Source organism: Mus pahari, chromosome 7, assembly GCF_900095145.1.
Source record: "Mus pahari chromosome 7, PAHARI_EIJ_v1.1, whole genome shotgun sequence".
Classification (NCBI taxonomy): Eukaryota; Metazoa; Chordata; class Mammalia; order Rodentia; family Muridae; genus Mus; species Mus pahari.
In genome coordinates this window covers 81,515,874-81,539,212 of record NC_034596.1, presented here as the reverse complement: position 1 = coordinate 81,539,212, position 23,339 = coordinate 81,515,874, and the positions used below count along the sequence as shown (strand labels likewise).

At 49.3% G+C, this 23,339-nt stretch overlaps 1 protein-coding gene across 2 annotated transcripts in view; it reads right to left on the bottom strand.

Annotated features, from left to right (window-relative positions):
• Positions 1–21,734, bottom strand: part of Esrrb (estrogen related receptor beta) — a 166,733-nt gene extending 144,999 nt beyond the window's left edge. Inside the window, exons 1-2 of one of the 2 annotated variants that reach the window (XM_029540702.1) lie at positions 21,311–21,734; positions 16,015–16,091 (exon numbers count right to left, since the gene is read on the bottom strand). In XM_029540702.1, coding sequence (XP_029396562.1) covers positions 16,015–16,052 — 38 coding nt within the window. In that variant the 5' untranslated portion in view covers positions 16,053–16,091; positions 21,311–21,734. The remainder of the gene's footprint in view (positions 1–16,014; positions 16,092–21,310) is intronic. The other variant, XM_021202232.2, reaches the window with a different exon arrangement.
• Positions 21,735–23,339: the final 1,605 nt, after the last annotated feature.

The following is a 23,339-nucleotide window of genomic DNA, read 5'->3' as shown; positions in this document are numbered from 1 at the left end:
AGAGACAGAGACAGAGACAGAGAGAGACAGAGAGAGAAGAGAAGAGGAGAGGAGAGGAGAGGGAGGGAGGGTGGGAGGGATGAAGTACAGAGCAGATGACAAAGACTCAGGTCAACAAAAAGAAGGCAGAGTGATTCAGTAGAATTAGCTAGATTGGAAATGATCTTCGTTTCATTTGTCAGGTTAAAGACAGTTCATCATTAAGAGGCGTGGCCACTAGAGACTGAGAGCCAGCACACTGCCCTGCTGGTGGCTGGTACTGTGCTTGGTCTCACCTAGCCTGATCTGGGAACTTAAATGCTACTCCTCAGAGAAGCCTTTTCCACAGGCTTCTACAGTCTGAGCTGTGAGCAGTCTGTCTGCACTTTTTCACTTTTTCACTTTTTTTTTTTTGTGACAGGATTTCTCTCTGTGTAGCCCTGGCTGTCCTCAAAACTTTCACTGTAGACCAGGCTGGCCTCAAACTCAGAGATCCACCTGCCTCTGCCTCTTAACTGCTGCGATTAAAGAAGTGTGCCACCCCACTGTGTGCCACCCCACTGTGTGCCACCCCACCGTGTGCCACCCCACCTCCAGCTTGAATTTTCTCTCTTAGACTAGTATGACACTCATCAAAGCTACAATGTCCCGAGAAGGTGACCACTGAAAGAGTTGGGCTCCCACCCTACCGAATAGCCATATGAACCAGACCAAGGGGACAGTAGAGCCAGGCTTGTGCCTAGGGTCCAGGGTCTGCTACAAGGCTTCTCTCACAGACCAAATAGGAAAAGAATGGGCCAAGGAGAAGCACAGCTGGGCTTCCCTGCTGGGGAGAAAGATGCATTTCAAGACTGAGTCTCCAAGGTAAGCCAGTGTGCAGGACAGGCTGCCACTCGCCCCAGCACCTGTTCCTCAAACAGGAAAGGATTCAAGTAGCCCTCTAGTGTTATACGCCTATAAACCTACCATGCAGCCCTCGGAATGTGGAGGCAGGGGATCAGAAGTTCATCCATTGCTGCACAGTAAATGTGAGACGGGCTTGGGGTTACAGGGGACCTTGTCTCACAAAACAAACCAACAACAAAGATAACAATAACACAGACCAAAGAGAGGCTCAGTCTGTAAAGTGCTTATCATGTGAGCATGAGGACCCGGGTTCAGATGCCCAGCACCCACACACAGAAAAGCTGTGTTCATTAGTCTGTAATCTCAGGGCTGTGTGTGTGCATGTGTGTGTGGTCATGTGTGTATACACAAGTGTGTATGTGTGTGTCTATGTGTGTGTGCCCATGTGTATGTGGGTGTATATGCATGCATCTGGGTGTATGCATGTGTGTGTGTGCATGTGTATGCGTATATCTATGTATATGTGCTTGCAAAAAGATATAGGAAATTCTTGGCCAGCCAGTCTAGCCAATCAGAGAACTCCAGGGTCACTGAGAGATCCTGTCTCCAAAAGTAAGATGGACCGTAATTGAGGAAGACATGTACGCGCACACACACACACACACACCCCACACCACTTGAGTGAGAGAGAGGAGTGGGGTGTTTAACTTCCCCATCCCACTTTCCAAGTGTGGGGGATACAAAGAGAAGAGGCCCTGACCTTCCTTCCTCTCTCTACTCCACATCTTCCTCCCCGCATCTTTTCCTTGTTGTAGTGCTGAGCCTGTGCCCAGGACCCTGTGCTTGCTAAGCAACTGCCCTACCACTGAGCCGCACTCACGCCATGAAACGAGGAGGCCAGCGTAGTAGAAGCCTCACTCTGAACCAGCCTGTGCTATGCGTGTCACAGGTGTGATCTCGTGGAGGCAGCCACTCTTACTGAGTGCGTGTGACAGATGAGGAAACTGAGGCACCAAGCAGTGTGATCACAAAAGAGCCAAGTTCTGATCCCAGGCCTTTCCACCTCTGAATCTCCTGACCCCAGTCGGAAGCACCAACTGGTCCCCACACGACAAGGCCAGGGGAGTGAATGTTCAGAAGCCCAAGGAAGACAAGCAGCCGTGACGGGGCTGTGATGGTCAGCCTTCTGCTTTGGCTGTCTATTAGGTACAGTTCGTCCTAGCCAGCCCTGGCTGATTGACACCCCACCCCCACCCCAAACAGAGAACTGATGCCTTTTCTCCAGGGACCAAGGGTAGCAAAGTAGCAGGGGGCCGCTCTTGCTAGTTTTGCAGGAAGAAGAGATAGAGAACCTCAGCCTGACTCTCAGGCTCTGAGGCAGTCTCAACCTGCAGTCCCAGCTTCCCCGGTGGCCCTCAGCTACTCCTTCTCTGTCCTTGTCACCAGGTCACCCCAGGCCTTGGCACATACTGATCTTCCACACCATGCTTCTACCCTTCCTCTGCACCTCACCCTTGGCTCCCAAAGCCCTCACAAGGCCACCTGACCACTTGGCCCGCACAGCTGTCTTCCCTGCCTGGGCTTAGTCGTTTGTTCTTCCCCAGCCAGAGGGCTCCCCACCTCTTATATATAGGAGGCCTTGCTCTCTGAGAGACAAACCACTCCATGCAAGTACAATAGGACAGATCAAAGGGCAGCTCAGGCCACCACTACCATGTCCCCTTTTATGAACACTCTGCCTTCCTGATTTGGTTGGGAGGGAGAGAGTTGTTAGCCGAATTCTAACGTCAGCCAGCCAGCCGCAGTGTAGACATCAATGATAGCTCTGTCAACGGGGCAAGAAGCAGGGGCTGGGAGTTCTAGCATCTAGAGCTCTAAGTCTCAACCCTAAGAGTTCTTCCACAACCATCCACAGCCTGAGAAGTCAGCCCCAAGTACCTGCTGGGTCCCTCTCAGTAAAGGGAGTTCCAAGAGTGCAAAGCCTGAGCTTGCTACTGCAAGGTGGCTGCTGCGGAGGGCAGCAATTGGTCCTTGCCCCTGCAGTACGGAGCACATCCTGTACAGCTCTACAACTGAACCAGAGGACACGCCCTGCACATAGGCCAGAGTCTGGGAGGTCATCGAGGAGGACAGGAGCGGGCACCATTCACGTGGTCTTCCATCTTGCCCCAGACCTCCATCCACCCCACCTTCAGCCCCTCTCATCCCTTCCCCCTTCTCCTGCTCTCCTCCCCCACTCACTCCTCCCCAAGGACAAGCAAAGTTATTACAATAATGAATTAGCTAGCCCGGCTTACTGCCGCCACTGGCGAAGACAATTATCCCCCCCTCCTCGCATCCCTAGCCGCTGCTCGGCTCCCTCATAAAGACGGGCTTTTGGGGCCGCTTTGTGCTTTGATTGGAAATGAAGAGATTGCTAATTAGGGAACACCTGCTGGGACCCAGGCTGGCAGGAACAGAGGCAAGACCAGGATGGACTGAGCGGCCATTGCAGGCAGGCCCGAATGTGCACGAGTGTGTGTGTGTGTGTGTGCAAGCGGTGTGCCTGGCCATGTGTACCTACAGGATGCTAGGGGAAGCTAAGAGGAAGAGAAGGGAGTCTGCTGCTCCTTGCAGACACCTCGGTGATTTAATCCAGCTCCTGGCCACAGCCGTAAACAAAACCCAGACATTTTATGGCGCTTTTCACCTTTTAAAGGATGCTAATTTGTTTATGGGTGGCTGTAATTCTGCCCGTGTTTGCATAGGTCAGCTCAGGCTGGGATGTGTCATCCACAGTCTTAGCTATTTCCAATTGGGCTCACCAGCATCAGCAGCGGGGGAGATGCACAGAGCCTGCCAGCTCCCTGTGGAGGGATGAGGTGGGAAACGGGCGGGCGCACAGAGGTATCTTGCTTTCCCAGGGATGGTGACAAGGGCATGAACTCAGAGGGCACTTAAACCCGAGATTGACGTCATTCAATAGTTCTCCATACTTTTCATTACTGTGTATGTGTGTGTGCGCGCGTGCGCGCGCGCGTGTGAGATGTGTGTTTAGAATGGGGCTCTTGTGCCATGGCACATGTATAGGGGTCAGAGGACAGCTCTGTGGATTTGGTTCTCTTTCCACATTTACACAGGTTCTGGGGATTGAAGGCAGGTTGTTCAGCTAGCGCAGACTCCTCAGACAGCTTTATCTAGTTACCTCCTTGTGCTAGAGTAGACTAAAACACACGATGGCACACACACACTCCTGCCTCCATGGAGTGACGGCTGAAATAAACACTCAACACCCAGTACCTTGCAGCTCACCCCGGGGAGAAACAAAGTTCCTCAGATTCCTTTCTTGACTGGAGCACTGCTAGACTGAGGCTGTTCTGACCCTGGCCTCGATTTTCCCACCTACAAAATGGGGAGATGTTCTTTGCCTGTTTAGAGGCCCTCCTCTGCAGCTCCAGTGTTCTGATTCCACGGTGTTGTCAGGGTTTGGTGGACTGTGCTAGAAAGTGCCTACAAGCATAGCATTCAAGCACAGCCTTGGCTTGGATTCCAGAGTTGCAATTCAGGAGCCTCTGGGTCATAAGACTCTACTGGGCTTTATCTTTCTCATCTGTCACTCACACAGGAGGGGGTGGCTCCATCACCTACTTTCTTGAGTTGCGGGGCATGGGAAGGGTCAGGAATAGAATTGGAAACAGAGCTTGCTCCTCAGTGTGTGCACAGGGTAAGGGATGCCTTCTCCCTCTTCCTCATCACCATCATTACTGCCCACAGCTGCTGGTATCACTACGGCTACACGTTGTTCCATGGAGACAGCTAGAAACTCCCTGCCCATATCCATTTAGTCTTTCAAGGCTTGCTTTCTGAGTTCTTGTCCACCCCTTACCCCTGCTTGACCTGTGTGAGCGTAGACATCTCGTGACAAGTTTCCAGATCATTCTGTGAGAAATGGAAAGTCTGGTAGAGACCTAGGGAGCAGAGGCTAAGTGTTCATCTCTCTTCCACATAGGCGTTCAGAGCATTCACGGTCCCTGAGCTTGAGCCATGAAGCCACAGGAAGAGCGGAGCTCTGAGTCAATCTAGAGCTAGAGCTTCATCGTGCTTCATCTCCCATCTTCCTTAAAACTCCCACAGGACTGGTTTTTTATGACTCTATGAGCAGATGAGAAAGCCAGTGCCCTGAGAGGGGGACACAGATAGGGTGAGCTCTCCAATGGCCATAAAACTAATAAGCCAGTGAGAAAACCCAGATCTGCCCAAGTCTGGACTTTCCCCGTCCATTTATGCTGGCAGTGGCCACCAGGTTCCCATGGGCCACGGGCTCCATTAGCATGGACTCACGTAGTAGGAGCACAGGGCAGGTATCGGAGACACTTGTGAATGGCATTGAGTAGGTAGACAAGGGGCTGCGGAGCACACAGAATGAACACATGTGCCAGCCAACCCCTGGGTGGTGGATTTGAGCCACTGTGAGCCACAGGTACATGGGTACATGTGGGGTACTAGGTACATGAACTGAATGTACTTTGCTTTGGGCTCTATATCCCCTCCAGAGAAGGGTAAGATGGAGTGTCTTCATGAAACAGAGGGCTTTGGTTAGGGTAGGGCAGGGGGTGAGATAGCCTGGGCCACTTTGAGTCACTGAGCCAGCATGTTGTCATGGACTCGCCCCCATCCCCACTCCATAGTACCCCAAGAACAGGGTAGCCACAGCCACACAGTTGAGTAATGAGAGCATAGCAACAGAGGGAACTGTCTGAATTTGAAATTGTCTTTGATATTTCCTAGGGCCGGCATCCTCTCTGTTGGGCAGGTTGGGCAACCTCTATTTCCTTGCTTGGTAGTACATGAGAACTGCTGGAAAAGATGTCAGTCACACATCAGGAACTCCACCCAACATCATTCTTTGCATTTTGAGGTCCTCTGCCTCTGTGCTTACTCTCCATATACACACATTCGCCACCTTGCCGCGTGAGACAGCCGGACAGGGTCCGGGTGGATGACGCAAACTCAGCTTTTCTCCTCACACTCTTGCCCAACACATCTTCTAACTCAAAGGCCAGGCTTGAGGCCATAGATGGTTCAGCTCTTCATGGAATGGAAACACGAGGGGGTGAGTGGTTCCCTCTTACACAGGGACCTTCGATGGCTCTAAATTGGGCCAACCTGGAGAGTGACAGAAATTCAGATTCTAGAGGGGTCCAAGTGAATGTGAAAGGAAAGAAGCCATGCTGGGTCACTTCTCATCCTCTGTCTAAGTGTAGATAGCCCGTTGGAGCTCTACTAGGCTCCACTGGGCTCCACTCGGCTCTATTTGGCTCCACTCGGCTCCACTCGGCTCCATTCAGTTCCTCTGGCCCACAGTGTTTCCTTTCCACTTAAAACGGCCATCTCTGGCAATTTTCCTTGATCAGAAGTGCCCAGTTGGTCCAGACGAGTCTCATAGGTTCTTCTTTCAGCTAAGACAACTGTCATCTGATTGCCACTTGGTTTGGGAGTAGAACTAGCCAGTCTCTCTGTCTCAAGATGGGAAGTTCCATAGAGAGGTCCACAAGGACAGACAGAACCATAGCTAAACCCATGAGTTTGCTTGGTGGCTGACTCCACCCCTCCCAAGTTCCTCCAGAGGTCCGACACACACACACACACACACACACACACACACACACACACACGTCCATATTTGCTCTGGGGAACCTGACCTAAGGCACTTATCTCCCCAGCTCCTTACGAGCTTTCCCCAAATAGCAGCAACAGTGGGACCCACCAAGGTAGATTTATTTGTTCAAACCCATCTGACAGAGATCCTTACACACCCCGGCAGGTGAAAAGAAGTCAGGTAAACAAACGCTGCGTCAGTAGATCTCGCAACGGGTCCAGAATCTAGGAAGGTTCTTCTGGTTTTCCCCAGAGTGCTCCAGGCTGGAGAACCAGAACCCAAAGCCAGGCCAGCCTCGGGAAAGCCGTCAAAGCCTATAGTTTACCCTGATAACCTGTTGCGCTGCAGCTTGGCATTTGGGAGATTTCAGAGGTAATACAAGTAGTGTCTTCCGTGCTCTATACCTCTGCTGGAGTATTTTATCAACCTCCTTACAAAACAGTAAGCCAGAACTGGGAATGATACAAACAGCTGAGAACCGGGGAAAGCAGCCCCCACCGAACAGTCCAGTGGCCCATGTCCCCATTGGTGTCCCTGAAGTTTCCAATGTGACACTTCAGCTTAGGGAGAAGGGGGGAGGTACCAAACACTGCTGATCTCCTCAGTGTCTATGCAAATCCTGCAGAGAGCTGCCCTCCCTCGGGCCCCACCCCTGCCCCACAGTCTGGGAGGGAGGTCTTCTCTCAGCAGCTCTGGAGAGAAGAGGAAGACAGAACAGCAGGAACCCAGTGGACTCTTGTCTGTGGAAGGTCACAGACACAGAGGATAAACACTTTGTCCCAAATGGTGAGCACACTTTGGATGCCATCCAAGGTGGGAAGATAGTCTGACTCGCCTTGGGAATGTGATTAGCATCTTGAGAGCCAAGGTGGGTGGATAAAAAGGAGATCAGGGTCACAGGAGAGTGGGCAAGGAGTCCAGATGCAGGAGCTGTGGCCTTGGCAAGAGACCCTCCCTCCCTCCCTCCTTCCCTCCCTCCTTCTCTCCTTCCTTCCTTCTCTCCCTCCCTCCTCCATAAGAAAGCCTGGTAGTGGGTTAAAGTGGAGACAGCCCACATAGAGAGAAAAGAGTACCCAGAGAAGGAAGGGAGATAGCCCCCAAGAGAGGAAGGTCTCATAGAGAGATGTGCTGATGTTTGTATAGGAAAGGGGATGGCCCACCAGGTTCACGTTTCTGGAAAGATCAAACATGAAATGAGTGTGGTGTAGAAACATAAAGGGGAAAATGTCGCCTGTGCATGACTGAAGGGGACAGAGACAGGCAATGCTTGCTGGCCAACCAGTTTAGCCTATTTGGAGATCTATGGGCCAGTGAGAGACTGTCGCAAATGTATATATATATATATATATATATATATATATATATATATACACACATACACACATATACATGCACACATATATGTGGAAAAGTGAGTCTGTGAGAGGGACAAACAAGAGCTATGGGGAAGCGGGGACTTTCTTAATGGTAACACTGTGATGTAATACCAAGAATAAGTAACAGAGTTTCAGGCTGACTCTCATGGGATCTGAAGGGAAACACAGGGCACATTTCAAATAAAATAAATGAAACTATGAAACTGTTCAACCAAATTCTGTGTCTATGTCAATATACAAAATGGTAGACTGAGGCAGAAAGATCAAAAGTGCAAGCCTGGGCTACAGAACGAGTTCAAGGCTAGCCTAAGCTACTTAGCAAGATCTTATCTCAAAATAAAATGAAAGTGGTCTGGCAAGATGGCTGCAGGGGTAGAGGGGCTTGCTGCCAAGCTGAACTGCTTGCATTTGATCCCTGGGACTCGGGGAGACAACTCACTAGTATAAGTTGCCTGCTGGCATCCATGTGTGCACCTTTGCACGCACGCATCAAATTCCATCTAAAGAAACAGGGAATAAAAGCAACAAAGTAAGCTGAGTAACTGCATTCATCTTCCACTGTCTTCAGACTGGGAATGTAATGTGACCCATGACCTGTGTGTGACCTGTGACCCGCTGCTTCACATTCCTGCTGAAGTTCCTTTCCCATCACGATGACTGGATACTTTCAAACAGTAAACTGAAATAAACCTGTCTTCCCTTGAGCTGCTTCTTGTCAGTATTTGGTCAAGTAACAAGAAAATGAGCTGATATGAGCACACACACACAAATGCACCACATACACACAAACACAAACATACCATACACACACAACACAGAACACATACACCACAAAACACAAACCACACACACAGATACAACACCACATATACGCACCACACCAACACACACACAACACAGAACACATACACACATACACTACAATACACAAACCACACACAGAGATACAAGACCACATACATGCACCATACCATACACACATCACAATAACACACAAACCACACACACACAACACACAATATACATATACACACTACACACACCACAACACCAGACATACTACATCATACACACACACACACACACACACACACACACACACACACGCACACACGTTTTCTACTGCCTGTTTGTTGTACTGAATCTTACAGGAATCTGCAGGTAACATTAGATGGTGTAAGTACCTGATTGGCCTTAAGCAAGATCCTAACTTCAGTGCCCCAGTTTCCCCTCTGTAAGATGGGAATGATCATGACACCTACACCTTCCAGTCCTTACAAAGATGAGTAGGACAAACAGAGGAAAGACTCCATCACATAAGAGCTCCTTAGACATGTCTGTCCCTTTCCCTCACTCAGAAAAGCATGCATGGGGAAGTCAAGACAGCAGGGGCAGTGGAGAAATGTCTTCAGGAGATGTCATGGTTAGGTCTCAAGTAACAGCGCCCACAGCTAATGTGAGGAAAGAATGGGGATGGGGAAGCTGAAAGCTTCCCAATATAAAGTAAAAGGAAAAATAGACATTTTCAAGCTTTAAATTTATGATGTGGTTCACCCCGTACCCCAGTGTGAAAACTGCAGGTTCAAGAAAAGATGAAGCTTTAGGGGCTGGCGAGCAAAGCATGTCCCCAGACCCTGTATGGAAAAGACAGAGACCCAGGACCACTGAACTGCAGAAATCAAACCACAGGACCGCTCTTCTGGGAAATACGGTGGAGGGAGGAAAGGCCAGGGATCAAGGGTCCAACGTATGAAGGAATCTCTTGAAGCCACTTCTAAAATGGCAGAGACAGGGGAAAGGGGGTACAGAGACCATTAAAAGTAGACTGCAGGACCCAGGGGAGAATATTTTAGAAATAAGTTAGACACGGAAAAAGGAATTATCACTCAGCGATTAATGATAAAAATCAAGGCCATTTAGCAAGAACTGAGAGATAATCTTTACAAAGGGGCACACGGGGACAGAGAAAATGGATGAGGCACACGCACTCTCTGCTCTGAGGACTCTTTATTTAGAGTGTCTCCAGATGTAATACTTTTAAATTAATAGAGTAAGATAGAGAGGGGACAGACAGAGACAAGGGGACGGCCCTGTGGACTAGCCTTCCTAAACAGGGCGGGTCCACTTACTTACTTATTTTATTATTATTATTAACTATTATTATTGCTGTTGTTGTGTGTGACTGTTTGTGCACCAACTGGGGGGTGGGCACACGTACCACAGCACACATGTGGAAGTCAGAGGACAACGTGTAGATAGAGTTGGATCTCTTTCCATCTTTTTCACGTGGGACCTGGGGATTGGACTCAGTTTGTCAGGTTTTCAGGGCAAGAGCCTTTACCCACTGAGCCATCTCACCAACCCGGGTGTGGACTTTCCCCACACAGCTCAATTTATATATTATTACTGAAAGATGCTCTTGTTCAAACCATGAGAGCAAGACCCTTGATCCCTGGCCCACAGAGCTATAGAGAGAAGAAGCCGGAGGCGCTGAGCTCAGCTAACCAGGCCTGTAACCCTTGTGGTTCTGCTGGATTAGGTTGGGTCGGGAAGTTGGTATCACTTATTTCACAGACAGTTTTTTTTCCTTCTTCCAAACAAGACCTCACTCCATGCTCCAGGCTGGCATCAAACTCACAAAGTCCTTCCTCAGCCTCCCGAGGGCTAGAATTGCCCACCTGTGCTACACGATGGCTTTGTCAGTACATGCAAAGTGTGTTGGGTGCCTGTCACATCCAGATACTACTGGGAAAAAGACCTCCCCCCTATTCCTGCAATGGAGTCCTTGACCCTAGAGTAGCTGTGAAAGAAGAAGTTCCCTGCCTGGGACCCAGACAGAGATACTCAGAGCAGGAGACTGAGAAGTCCTTGGGGCTTGTCCATCCCCTCATCCTTTCTACAGAGACACAGAGGCAGGAGACAAGCAGCTTTCAGAAAGCCAGCAGGCGGTAGGTAGCTGCTGGAAGCTAATGTAAGCGATTGCTCAATGTGCTGATCTAAAAAACTCCGTTTTATTTCCGTACACAGTTTGGTCGCCTCCACAACAGTGCCCGGCTACAGCACTAGGGTGTCATATTTCAAGGTAATATTTCTGATATTTTTAGCAAACAGATTCCATGGGTTTAATTATAATGTGTTCACTTGTTTCTCTCTCTCTCTCTCTCTCTCCCCATCCCCTATCTTTAATGATTGGAAAAATTCTCCCAAAATTAAGTCAAGAGAGCAAACTAGAGAGGTGACTGGGAACGTCAAGGTTACTGGATGCCACAGAGTATGCAGAGTGCCCGCAGATGGTCCCTCACCCTCGTGAGTCGGGGAGTCTCACCCCACTCTCATCTTTTCTCTCATCCCTATGTGATGAACAACCTCATTTGCACATTTTATAACTTTATATAAGTGGCACCTGCCTGGCTCTAAGATTTTTGGTTTTTAACTATGATTCTCTGATCAATGTGACTGACTGCCCAGCAGAGACCACTAGTCATAGTTGGCCTTACTTTGAAACCCCCATGCCTGAGGTCTGAGTTCAGAGTCTGCCAAGAGAGATGCCATCTCCGTCTACCTGTGGCCCAAGAGCAGCATCTCACAGGGCCTAGTCTCCGGATCCCTCCCTCCGGGCTAAGAGCAGTGCTCACTCCCTGCTTGCCAAGGAACTGCAGCAGATGGGCGGCTGAACGTGGAATTAGCGAGAGTCATTACATGAGGGTGTTCTCAATTGAGTGCCCCAGAGTAAATAGTAATTACACGTTCCTTCTAGATTGCTCTCAGCCTGAGATGGAGAAGAGGAGTCATGGATGGCTGACCACCATACCCTGAACGTGCCCACGTGCGCACAAACACGCAGGCTGGTCACAAGTCTGGCTTCGGAATTTTCCCTGAAGAGCAGGATGGTAGTTCTGCCGTTCTCTGGAATACACAAATCGCACACCCCCACACCCCCAGGCACTAGAAATTGCCCTTCCCTGTTCCCATTTTTCTTTCCTTGTTGAGTACTCCCAGAAGACGCCCCATCAAACATGTGGGAAGCAAGCAATCCCCCCTTTAGTTACTCTTTACAGCGGAGAAGAATTGGCCTTACACAGGAACTGCACTGTGGGGACGTAGATTCACAGACACACGAGGCAACTTATGCAAATCATCTTCTGCCTCTACATCTATATACAAGCAGCCCTATGCTGGCCTATGGAAGAGCAGCCTTGCACACAAGGTGAAAGGGTTTGTCAGGGCAGACAATCCCCCGGATAGGTAATACAGTCACTATGTCAGTCAGACTTTTAGTCACTGGGACAAAATCCCTGGCAACATGACTTGGGGAAGGAAGGGTTTGCACTGGCTCATGGATGTGGAGGTTTCAGTCCATGGTTGACTGGCTCTGCTGTTTCTGAACCATGAAGAGGCAGAATCTCACAGCAAAAGGGTCCAGGGCATAGAGCACATGGGAGCTGGGACGCCTGCCTAGGGATGGGCCAGGAAGTCACAGAAAGCGACCAGGGCTAAGATAATCTTTAAAGACACATCTCTAGTGGCCCAGCCTCCCAAGAGTCTATTCAGATTTTAATTCTATCAATGGATTAAGCCATTGATTAGGCCAAAGCCCCCATGGTCTCTGGAAAGGTCCTCACAGAAGTACCTACAGCTATGCTTTGGCAATCTAGTTAGTGTTCAGTCCAAGACCCTAAGCATATTTCCATATTTAGGAGTCATTCAAAATACACACACACACACACACACACACACACACACACACACACACACACATGTATATATCACAGCAAGTAAAGAAAAAGAGGACATGAATTTGAAAGAGAGCAAATGTAGGATACATGGAAGGGTTTGAGGGATGAAAGGGAAAGGGGAAATGATGTAAGTATATTATAATTTCAAAAAATAACAAAAGTTATTATAAAAAAGAGGTAAGTGTCTGCACATGCAGCCAGCTTAAGCACACACTGCCACGCGCATCCCACAGTACACACTGTCATGTGCAGTGCAGGACCAGTTGTGTCGTGGAACTGTCTCAGCAGTGACACCTTCGCTGATCTTTGTGACCTGACCAGGAAGATTCTGGAAGGAATGTAGGTATCTCCAAAGCCTCAGTAGCCACCATGTCATCTCCTCCACCACGATGGGTCTGAGCACTTACTACCCTGAGAGCACTGCCCAAGGGACCTTCACGTGGCTGCTATGGTCCTCAGCACTCCATTAAGGAGGGGCTCTCACCACCACCACCGCCATTTGTAGATGTTGAGAGTCAGGGTTAAGATAGCACAGCAGCTCCTTTGTCCATCATTACAGCAGGTGGGAGATGAGTAAGACCCTTGTTCACACTTCCAGATCACAAAGCATCATTGAGTCAGGGCAGGAACTTCCGGTAGAAACCACAGAGGAGCCCTACTTACTGGACCACTGGCTTTCTTAGACATTTTTCCTACACAGTCCTGGCCCACCTACCAAGGGATGGGGACACCCATCAACCATCAATCAAGACAATCTCTCCCGGACATGGGGTCCCAGGCCCATCGTTCTAGGCAATTATTAAGAAGAAGTTCTCTCTTTCCAGGTGACTTTAGTTTATGCCAAGTTGACAATAAAACCTAACCGTGACAACCTTGGGTGACTCTGAAGCCTGATGTCAACCCAGATGCCATCTCAGAGGATGACACGCACTGTGCGGGGAGATGGGCTAGTCCAAAACTGTCAAGTGCTTCCAGTTCTCAGGGACCGTTTCTTCTCTGGTCCTTATTTCAGTTTCTCACTAGTCTTAGGAGACACAGAGCAGAGACCAGCCCCAATTGGCAGGCAAAGAAAGCCTGCTATGGAGAAGCTAAGCCTTGCAGAAGTCCCCAGGGGCTAATGTCTCTCCGGAATCCCCACGGTGTCTCTCCCTCCCTTCCTTCAGCTGATGCCCAGGAAAGGCTAGTAGATGGGAAGCTGATGTGGGGGCTTCTCCAAGTGTGAGAAAGCACGGGCACCATTGAGTGGGAGGAAGGGAGCTATGAGGCCCACAAGGCACAGAATTATAGCCTCTGCAAACTGAAGACAAACATTAAAACCTTTGGATCTATGTGTTTGGACAGGTGGCTCTGGCCAGTTTTTCTAGTAGTTCTCTAGTGTGCTTAATGGTAGCGGAGTATGAGACTGAAGAGGGAGGCAAGCCAAGGAAATTCGAGCAAACTCACAAAACTCAAAGCGAGACCTCATCTTGGTTCATGACTTTAGATGAGAAGGCTAGCTGCCCAACCGAGACTGGTCACTTACCCTCCAGGCACGGGTTCATTAGAACCACTTAAAGCTAGAGTCTAAGAGACCTCCTGTCCTGACCCAGGGAGCCACATTCTGGACAGGCTGAGCACCCGTGTTCCCACGGACTGACCCCTTGACATCTATCTCCTCCCATGGTGGCAGGCTATCCTTGGACCACCAGGGTCTGCAAATCAAATGGAAGAGTACTCCCTCAGTCTGGAGGCCCTCTCTCTAGCTGACGCTCAGTGTTCAACAATGCTGTAAGCATGCATGTGTGCATGTGAGTGTGTGTGTTCCTGTGAGTATGTGTATGCATGTGAACATGTGTGTGTGTGTATGTGAGTGTATGTGTACAAATAAGTGTGTGTGCATGTGAGTGTGTATATGCATGTGAGCATGTGTGTGTGCATGTGTGTGTGCATATGAGAGTGTGTGCATGTGAGTATATGTATGCATGTGACCGTGTGTGTGTGTGAGTATGTGTGTATGTGAGTATATGTGTCCATATACATCTGTGTGCCTGTGAGTGTGTGTGCATGTGAGAGTGTGTGCATATGAGAGGGTGTGCATGTGAGTATGTGTATGCACGTGACTGTGTATGTGAGTGTGTGAGCATGTGGGGGGAGGTGCATGAGAGTGTGTGTGCATGGGTATTAGTGTGTGTATGTGTATGAGTGTGTGAGTGAGTGTGTGTGTTCATGTTTATCAGGAGTGTCATTCACCTTGTTTCTTGAGACAGTCTCTCATTGGCCTGGGATTCACTATGAGGGTAAGCTAGCTTCCCCACGAACACCAGGGATCTGCTCATCTCCATTTCTGTAGTTCCGGAACTATAAATGCTGTCACTATGCTAACACTTCCCCTCCCCACCCCCACATCCCACATCACTTCAGCCCCTTTGGTGTCCTTTGAATTTCAAAGTAACTATAATTTCCCAGGAAGTCACAAAGAGAAGGTTAAAAAAAAACTGTCCTGCATCCCTTCCTCCTGCCTCCCCCAGCTGAATTGTGCACACACAAAAGCATGCTGCGGATACCTGACCTGGCAAATACAGGGGGGCAGCAGAGCCCTGCCTGAGCCGGGCACACAACCAATGCACCCACACCTGTTCTTTCTGCTGTCTGAGCCTGCCCCCTTTATCATCAGCAACCCTAAAATACTCACACGTCCACACACACAGAGCCCAATCAGCAAGAATTTTGCTCCTGAATATTGCTAGAAAGATCACCCCGACAAGCTAATCTATTGTCTCAGCCAGCCACCGGTCCCCAAGGGATGTCCAGACTGTCATTTAACCCTCAGCAGCCCGAGGTCCTGCTCTGCTTCTTCCCAATGGAGATGCTGCTCTGGGAGGAGTCCAGCACATGGCCCACCACCTTTCAAAGGCCTTGTCTGTGCTAATGGAAGCAGACCCTCTGCAAGGCTTCAGAGAGAAGGGCTCCCTCTTATGTGCACCCCTGGGACCAAAGAGGGCCCCCCCCATAGTCTGAACAGTCAGAGGAAGCAGGGGTGGGAGGTGGGGGGTGGGTGGAAGAGCACTGAGAGAGGAGAGAGGAGACAGCCTGAGAAAGGAGGGGAGAAACTGGTAAAGGAGAGGCACCTGCTCAGCAATTAATCTGACATCAAGCCGAGAAAGCTTCTTCAGCGGAAAAGATGTAACATTTCTGGGATTAACCAAAAGGTGACTAAGCTGGTCCTCCCTCTGTCTCTCTGTCTCTGTGTGTCTCTTCCTGAAGTGGGAAGGTCAGGGAGGGAGAGGGTTGGAGCGAGAACCATGGTCTGCTGTAGTTGTACACATCCAGTGGTTCTCAACCTGTGTGTGGGTCACAACTCCTTTGGCAAACAAACATCTGTCTCCAAAAAAATATTTACATTACAATTCATAACAGTAGTAAAATTACAGTTATAAAGCGGCAACAGAAATGATCTTACGGTTTGGGCAGAGGTCGTCCCAGCGAGAGGAACTTCATTAAAGGGTGGCAGCGTTAAGGAGGCTGAGAAGCACTGATCTAGATGGATAACATAGATGGATAAAGCTTCAGTTCACTCCTCCTGTGATTAGGCAATAGGACAGGCCGCTTGAGAGAAGGGAATTTGAAATTCATTTGGATGCATTCATTGGACACTTACTGTATGCCCTGCTTGGCACACACAGCCCTGGCACACACAGGGCTCTGAGGATCGGAGTGTCATACAACAGGATAACCCTGGCTGAAACTCGAGTGGTACCCACTTGGTGCTAGATTTGATCTGTTAAGGCAGTTCTAGCCAGAGAAACGGGGATCTGACAGCCACCTGTGGTCCTGTGGTCACAGGAGTGCTGGCTTTACCCTGACTTCTCGGCCTTTCTTCATGTAACAACAGAAACTGGTCTCTGAGAGTGTGAGGAACAGGACAAGATGCAGAAAGGCCTTGAGACCCAAGAACCAAACTTCTCCAGGGAGTATGAACCAGAGCCCAGAGGCTGGAGAAAAAAAAAAAATCAATTTCTGGAGAGTCAGACCTATCCCTGACTGGGCAAGGCTACCCCATTGTCCTCTCTGCTTTCTCATGGTGACTTAGAACTCCAAGTTCTTTTGAGGTCCAAGGCCTCCCTAGGATACCCTGAGCTCTACTCCCAGGGGGTTGCCCACTGGAGGGACAGCTGCTGACTGTCCTGACTGTTAGCTGACAGTTCATCTGACTCAGGATTTAACAACGCATCAGGGATATCAGTCCTTTGGGAAGGTGTGCGACCTGTTCCTTGGGTTAGCCACCAAGATGTGCAGAAGCCAGCACACTGTTTGGATCCAGGGCTTTCCTGGGAGGCAGTGACTGTGAGGGTCCGGCAGTTCTAGTGTCACATGAGAGAGGGGATTGGTGGTGTCAGAGTTGCAGCTGTCTGGGTCAGCAGAGGTACCTAGAGCATCTCTGATGAACAATGCATCAGGCCAACGTGGGAGCGAAGTGCAGATGCTCCAGGTCTAATGATGTGGTCAAGCGTTCCACTGGAAGTGAGGAAGTGGATGCAGCAGAGAGGGGGTCACAGAGAGAGAAAGCCCAAGCAGAGGAAGACTTGAGGGAAAGTTACTGAGAGTACATGAAGAGTATTCCGTGACCCTGAAAGCAAATGCACAACTCAGGGGCCCGCCCCAGCTCTCAGCAGGGACCCAGGGTTTATTCAGAGGTCACAGGGCTCTGCCATCTCCTTCCTTTACTGTACTCCACAGAGCCAGCAGGTCAAGGCCAGGACAGCCTGGGTTTGGACACCTGACCTCAGGTTGACCTTGACACAACTCAACCTTGGCTCAGTTGCTCCTGACTTTCTCTGGCTGGAGATCAGGGAGTTCTCTACCTGCCTGCACCTGGTACAGTAAGCCAGAGGCTCAGAGAGCTTGGGGAGGGAGGGGAGAAATCAAACAACCAGACCCAGCGAGGAGAACCCTGGCACTGGCTGGCATGGTGGCTCCCATTCCAGGGACAGGGACAGACATAGGTCCTCTGGGCTGCCTAGGCAACGAGAGGCAAATTGAGCCGCACTCCTGTCTCTTCTTCTCACCTCCAGACTGGAGAAAGATGGATTTGAGGAGCCAGAGTTGTTGAACTAACTCCTCCTCCAGGCCTCCAGCGACCCAGCAACCCAGTCTACTGAAGGGTTCTTTCGGAACTCTTCAGCAGGCTCTGGCCCCAGTTTCCAGTCCCCCCAACCCCCAGTTCCATCCCACCTAACACTTTGAAGAGCCCAGAAGTTCTACAGCTGGCTGGAAATGCTGACGACTTAACTGGTTTAATTTTTTTTTTTTTCCTCCCCAGCAGCCCTGAGGGGTTTTAACTCTTTCCTCCCGCAGAAACCCAGCTTTTGGAGTTGAAGGTTTAAACTCTCACTGGGAGACTCATAAATATTCGGAATCACTCTCTCCCTCTCTGTTTGATTAGGAAATGAGCCTTTAACTCAATGTAATCCCCAAGCCATTAACAAAAAAGCCCTCAACAGCTCTACTATTAGAATTTCGCTCCTAACCCGCGGAGGATTGAATTAGATTAACATAACTACCCACAATCTGAGTTTATTTTCTGTGCCAGATAGAAATGTGTTTTCAGGAAAGGCGAGAGGTTGGGGGATGGAGGATGGTAAAAAAAAAAAAAAAAAAGAGGGAACAGATAATGAGATGTAAAACTAGAGATAAGAAAAAGATGGACAGAGATACAGTGGAACTGTACCGACCGGAGGAGGATCTGCCATGGCCTTTGGTTTAAAGTCCCTGCCAGCTGCCGGTTTTTATTCATGGGGTATTTGGAGAGACCTCAGCTACTTGAATTGTTTGAGTCAGAGGAGTGTTTTCTGGCACTTGTCATCTGTTCCACCTGGAGATTGATGGGCCTGCACCTGAGCCCGCAGCATTCCAAAGCACCTGCTCATTGGCCCCCGCTGTCCCCAATTCGGGAAGAGGTCAGAAGGGATTCCTGTGTGCTCACATGAAACCACATTGCACACACACAGGAGAGAGCTTGTTCACATGCACAGCGATGAGTGGCCATTCCAAGAACGGTGTTAGAATCTGCCCATAGGAAGTCTCAGACAGCTCCGTGACCAATTGCATTTAAGAAATCAGTTAGGGGGAAAAAAATGAGTCTGATGGGAGCTCAGACCACATAAAATTAAAGGCTATTGAAGCAGAAACTAAGTAATCAGAGGCTGTATGCAAATGCCCTGAAGTTTCCCTCAACTGCATCCCCCTTAGGGAAGCCAAAGAGGGACAAACTACATCCTAAAAATTGGGACCAATGCCAAGGGCTCAATTATGATACCCAGCAGCCCCCAAGCCCATCCAAACATATCTGCAGGTCAAGGGGAAGGGTGGCTGGTTTCTACGTGTTTCGACCAACGCTCTCCTCTCCGGATGGTGAACACTAACAAGAACACAAGACTCTTCCTATTACCTTTAGTCACGAGTCCCCACCAGACAGGCCTCAGAGTGTGTGTGTGTGTGTGTGTGTGTGTGTGTGTGTGTGTGTGGAGTTGGGGTAGGGGAAAGGATTTGCTCCTGCACTGAAAGGTTAAAAAATTCCAGACTGTTTTAGAAGCCACTGAACTCAGGAGGTCTGGGAAGTTCACTTTTACAAACAGTGGACCGACCGCTCAGATTTCTGTGCACAATGTCTCAATCACGCGATTCACGGGAGCCTTAATTAACAACAACCCACAAAATCCCACTCCAGCACAGGGAGGGGAGAGCTTAGCAGGATTGGTTTGTCACAAAGAGACCTTGGAATAGGAAATAACAGTAACCTTACATGGACAGTGTACCTAGCTTCCCCTGCCCTGGATTCTTGAGCATGATTTTGATACTAGATTTAAAACAATGACATTCACTCTTTTTATCCTCCCTTCTCCCCTCCCTCCCTTCCATCTTTGCTGTTTTTCTTCTCAGTTTTAAGACAGTGTACCTACAGCACCCTGGTAGCCCTGGCTGTCCTGGAACTCACTCTGTAGACCAGGCTGGCCTCGAACTCACAAAGACCCACCTGCCTCTCCCCTCCCCAGTGCCGGGATTAAAGGCGTGTGCCACCACACCAGGCTATCTCCTTTATTATTATTATTTTTTATTCTGGGTTTTTCCACTGGTGACCACATGTCGTTCACCTTCTCCTTTCTTTTTCTTTCTTCATTCCAACCCTCCCTCCACAAAAGCAAATTAAAGCATATTAATAACCCAACATAAAACGCAGGTAGAAATAAGGAGCCCAAAGGAAGGAAAGTCAAAATGGAAATGGGATGGAATGGCTCCTGGAAGCCTATGTGTGCACCCCGCAAGTTACTTAACTTTCCTCAACAGTTTTGCTGACAAACCTATTCTGCTTGTAATCAAAAACAATTCAGGCCGATTTGCTTTGTTTAATGCTTTTAAATTGTAGAGAGGATTGTTTCTTTGTTCGGATACTGTTTTCCTAAACAAATCTAGGAGTAGTCCTTAGCAATACAGCATCTGGTAACCAATGCATAAGTAAATAGAAACTCATTGTAAAAAGAATGAAGTCTATTTAAAAGGTTGTACATCGTATACATTAAATACCAACACATAGATTTCTTTTCTTTTTCTTTCTTTCTTTCTTTCTTTTTTTTTTTTTTTTTTTTAAGTTTAAGGACTTCTCTTTCAGAAATGCTATAAAGCCAGTCTCTCCCAAGAACAGAAATTCTGGAAAATATGATGCATTGTGTAAAAATTAAAGTTCCAAGGATCCATGTGACTCTCAAGGCAGCTAAGACTCACTCTGGACAGTGATGGGGGTGGGGGCGGGGACGTGGAAGGTGTGTACTCCACAGCCGCCTAATGTTCAGTTGCCCACTTTGAGCGTACTGAGCCTAGTTTTGACAAAACTGGTAACTCTTCCCCCCACCCCACCCCCACCCCGGGCGAAGGGTGCAGAGCCCTCTATGACTGGCCCAACTTCCTAAAACCTTCTTTTTCTGGCCCAAGCTTCCTAACGGCTTCCAGAATTGAGAAAATACACTCAGCAATGAAGCCAGCCCCAGGCAGCAAAAAGGGAAATAGATAGATAGATAGATAGATAGATAGATAGATAGATAGATAGATAGATAGATAGATCAGGTTGGCAGCTTTTGTCTCCACTTTGCAAAGTAGAATCACTCCACAGAAGGATGTGTGTATGTGTGTGCCTTTTACTTGGAGGCTCTGTAAATAAGATAGTTATTGGAGCTGTCATGACTCTAGAGGAACCTGAAAGCTCCCAGGGTGCCCCCAAGTCTGTCAGCACCCATACATCATCACCCTGAGAAGCTGGCCGTCCCCTTTTGTCACCTTCCTCTCTCACGAAATGCTGGAGCTGCTAGCAAATAAAAGTTTTCACGCTGGGAGACATAACCACCCCACTGAGCCGTGTGCGAACTTTCCTTTGCCCTTTTGATTGACTCACTTTCTCTCCATGAAAACAAATAAAAACCGGAGGGGACCCACCGATTCCAAATGAGTTTGTGTAACCATCCCATCCAGCCACACAGAGACCCTCTGACCTTCCCATGACAGTCTGAGAGAGGCAACAGTTACCTCTCAGCCACACAGGGATGGATGCTTTCCTGCACAGAAACTAGGATGAAAGAGCAGGCGTGGGGAGATATTTTTATCCATTAAAAAGAGAGAGCAAACACAGGAGAGAGGAGGATGTGTCGGGAGGACAGAAGGCACAGGGCAGTCTGGGGAGGAGGGAGAGGAGAAGTTAGCTTACTTACATGGTTGGGCTGGCTGGAGGACGGGGCTGCGAGGAAAGGTTACCCTCAGGTGTTCCAGAGGCTCATGACTCTTTGCTTGGCTCCTCCGACACCAGCTGACAGTCCCCTGTCTGTGTCTCTTTGTGACTAAGGACACAGTACTCTCAAACTATAAATAGATCCCGACTCCGTGATTGATATAACAGGCAGCTGACAGAAAAGAAAAAAAAAATTCCCACAACCATAACCAGGTCTCAAGCAAAACAGCCAAACCTCTGGCCTTCCAACTCCACAGGGCCCCATGCAAGCTTCGTAGTCACCTACGGGGCACGAGAACGGGGATGTGTCCTGTGTGGGCAAAGGGGGAGGACCAGGGTTAGCTAGTACTGTGGGAGCGGGGAAGACAATGGCTTCTTGAGTGGCGTAGCTCACACTGGGCACAGAGAGCCGGTGAGTACCGGTCTGTGGAAAGGGGTGGAGGAGGAGTCTGTAGGAGGTCCTGACCCTGTGAAGGAGGAGAGTCCTTTCTGCCTCCCCCCCCCCCCATCTCCTGAGCCCCGGTTGGTCTCAGGGCCTGCGCAGTCAACATTCTGACTTGGGAGCATTCGTCAGCTCAAGTGCTTTCCACGAAAGTTTCCGTTCCCCCTGCCAGATCAGGAGGCGGGGAGGGCGTGCAGCTCTCCTGGTTTGAGGGCCAGAGGGACTGTGGGGCCAGGCTGAAGGCCTGGAGGGCAGAGAGTCTGTGTAGGTAAGGAGCCCAGGAAGAAGCTGGGCCCAGCTCTGTCCTTAAGCAGGGCCCTTGCAAAGGCAGGTGACATTCTCCACGAAGGAAAGGCCCATGGCAGGGGTCATGGGCGCCTGGTTTTTTTTTCCCAGAAAGATTTCCTAGGAGGCCAGGATCTGCACAGGCTTCTTCCCAGAAATGAGCCTCACTCCTTGGGATACCGAAGGGTCTTTAAAGAACGTCCCCTGCTCCAGGTTCTACACACTTGACATAAGTTCCCGGGGGGGCAGGTCAGTTCATATCTAGGTGCTAATCAAAGCGATGAAATTTCCAGGAAAATGTAGCATCATCAGGGGATGGCTTGATCATGCAGGGCAATGAGCCTCAGCTTTGGAGCTATAGATACTCAGCTGGGCACAGAGCCATCCATATGCAGTCCCCTTTCAAGGGGGTCGTGGAACCAGTCCTTGTGGGTATAGACAGCACATAAGAAAACCCTTAAGACATCTTGATCTCAATATTTGAAGGAAGAAGTTAATCCATCTTTTCCTGTTAGATCCAATTCTTTCCTCCCTAGGTTAGCAGGAACCACAAGGATATGTGGTACCCAAGCTATTTAAACCCAAAATCTGTTTAACTTGTAGGACCTCTCTCAAATATCCTGTTGTAGCCTGCCAATGGAGCAAAGCTTCATGAAGGTAAATGCCATGTCCGTCTTACTCACCTTGTGCCTGAGTTACCATAGTAACTGATGCATAGCAAGGCTTCCTGATTGTGGACTTCCTGGTTGACTAAATAAATGGATGAATGCGTATTTGAATGAGTGCTCAAATGAGTGCGACCCAAAACCCTGAGAGTCGTTCTTCTGGGATGTCAGACATGTGTATTTCCTGAGAATGCCCCTAGGAAAGGAGAGAATCAAGACAGGGACTTGAGGAGAATCAGTCTGATGTGTCCACCATTTATGCATGGATCTGGGTATCAGGCCAGAGTGGCTAATGGCCACCAAGTGCATCCCTCTAACCAGCCTGGCCATATGCAGGGTGGCTTGCAAGTATTGCTCCTAGGAAAGCAGAGAGGCCTGCAGAGGTGGAACTTGGGGGAGGTCCTTGCTGATGACCGGATTCAGAGGCACTTGGCACACATTCCTCCCCAGGCGCCTTCCTGGGGAAAACTCCTCTTCTGATGCAGACTGAGGCTCTCCCTTCATAATCATCTTTCTCTGTACTGTCTCCAGCAGGCTGGCTGGCTTAGCACTGACCCCTCACTGCTTCCTGGCAGAAAGCTCAGTGTGCCCGTGTGTGTGTGTGTGTGTGTGTGTGTGTG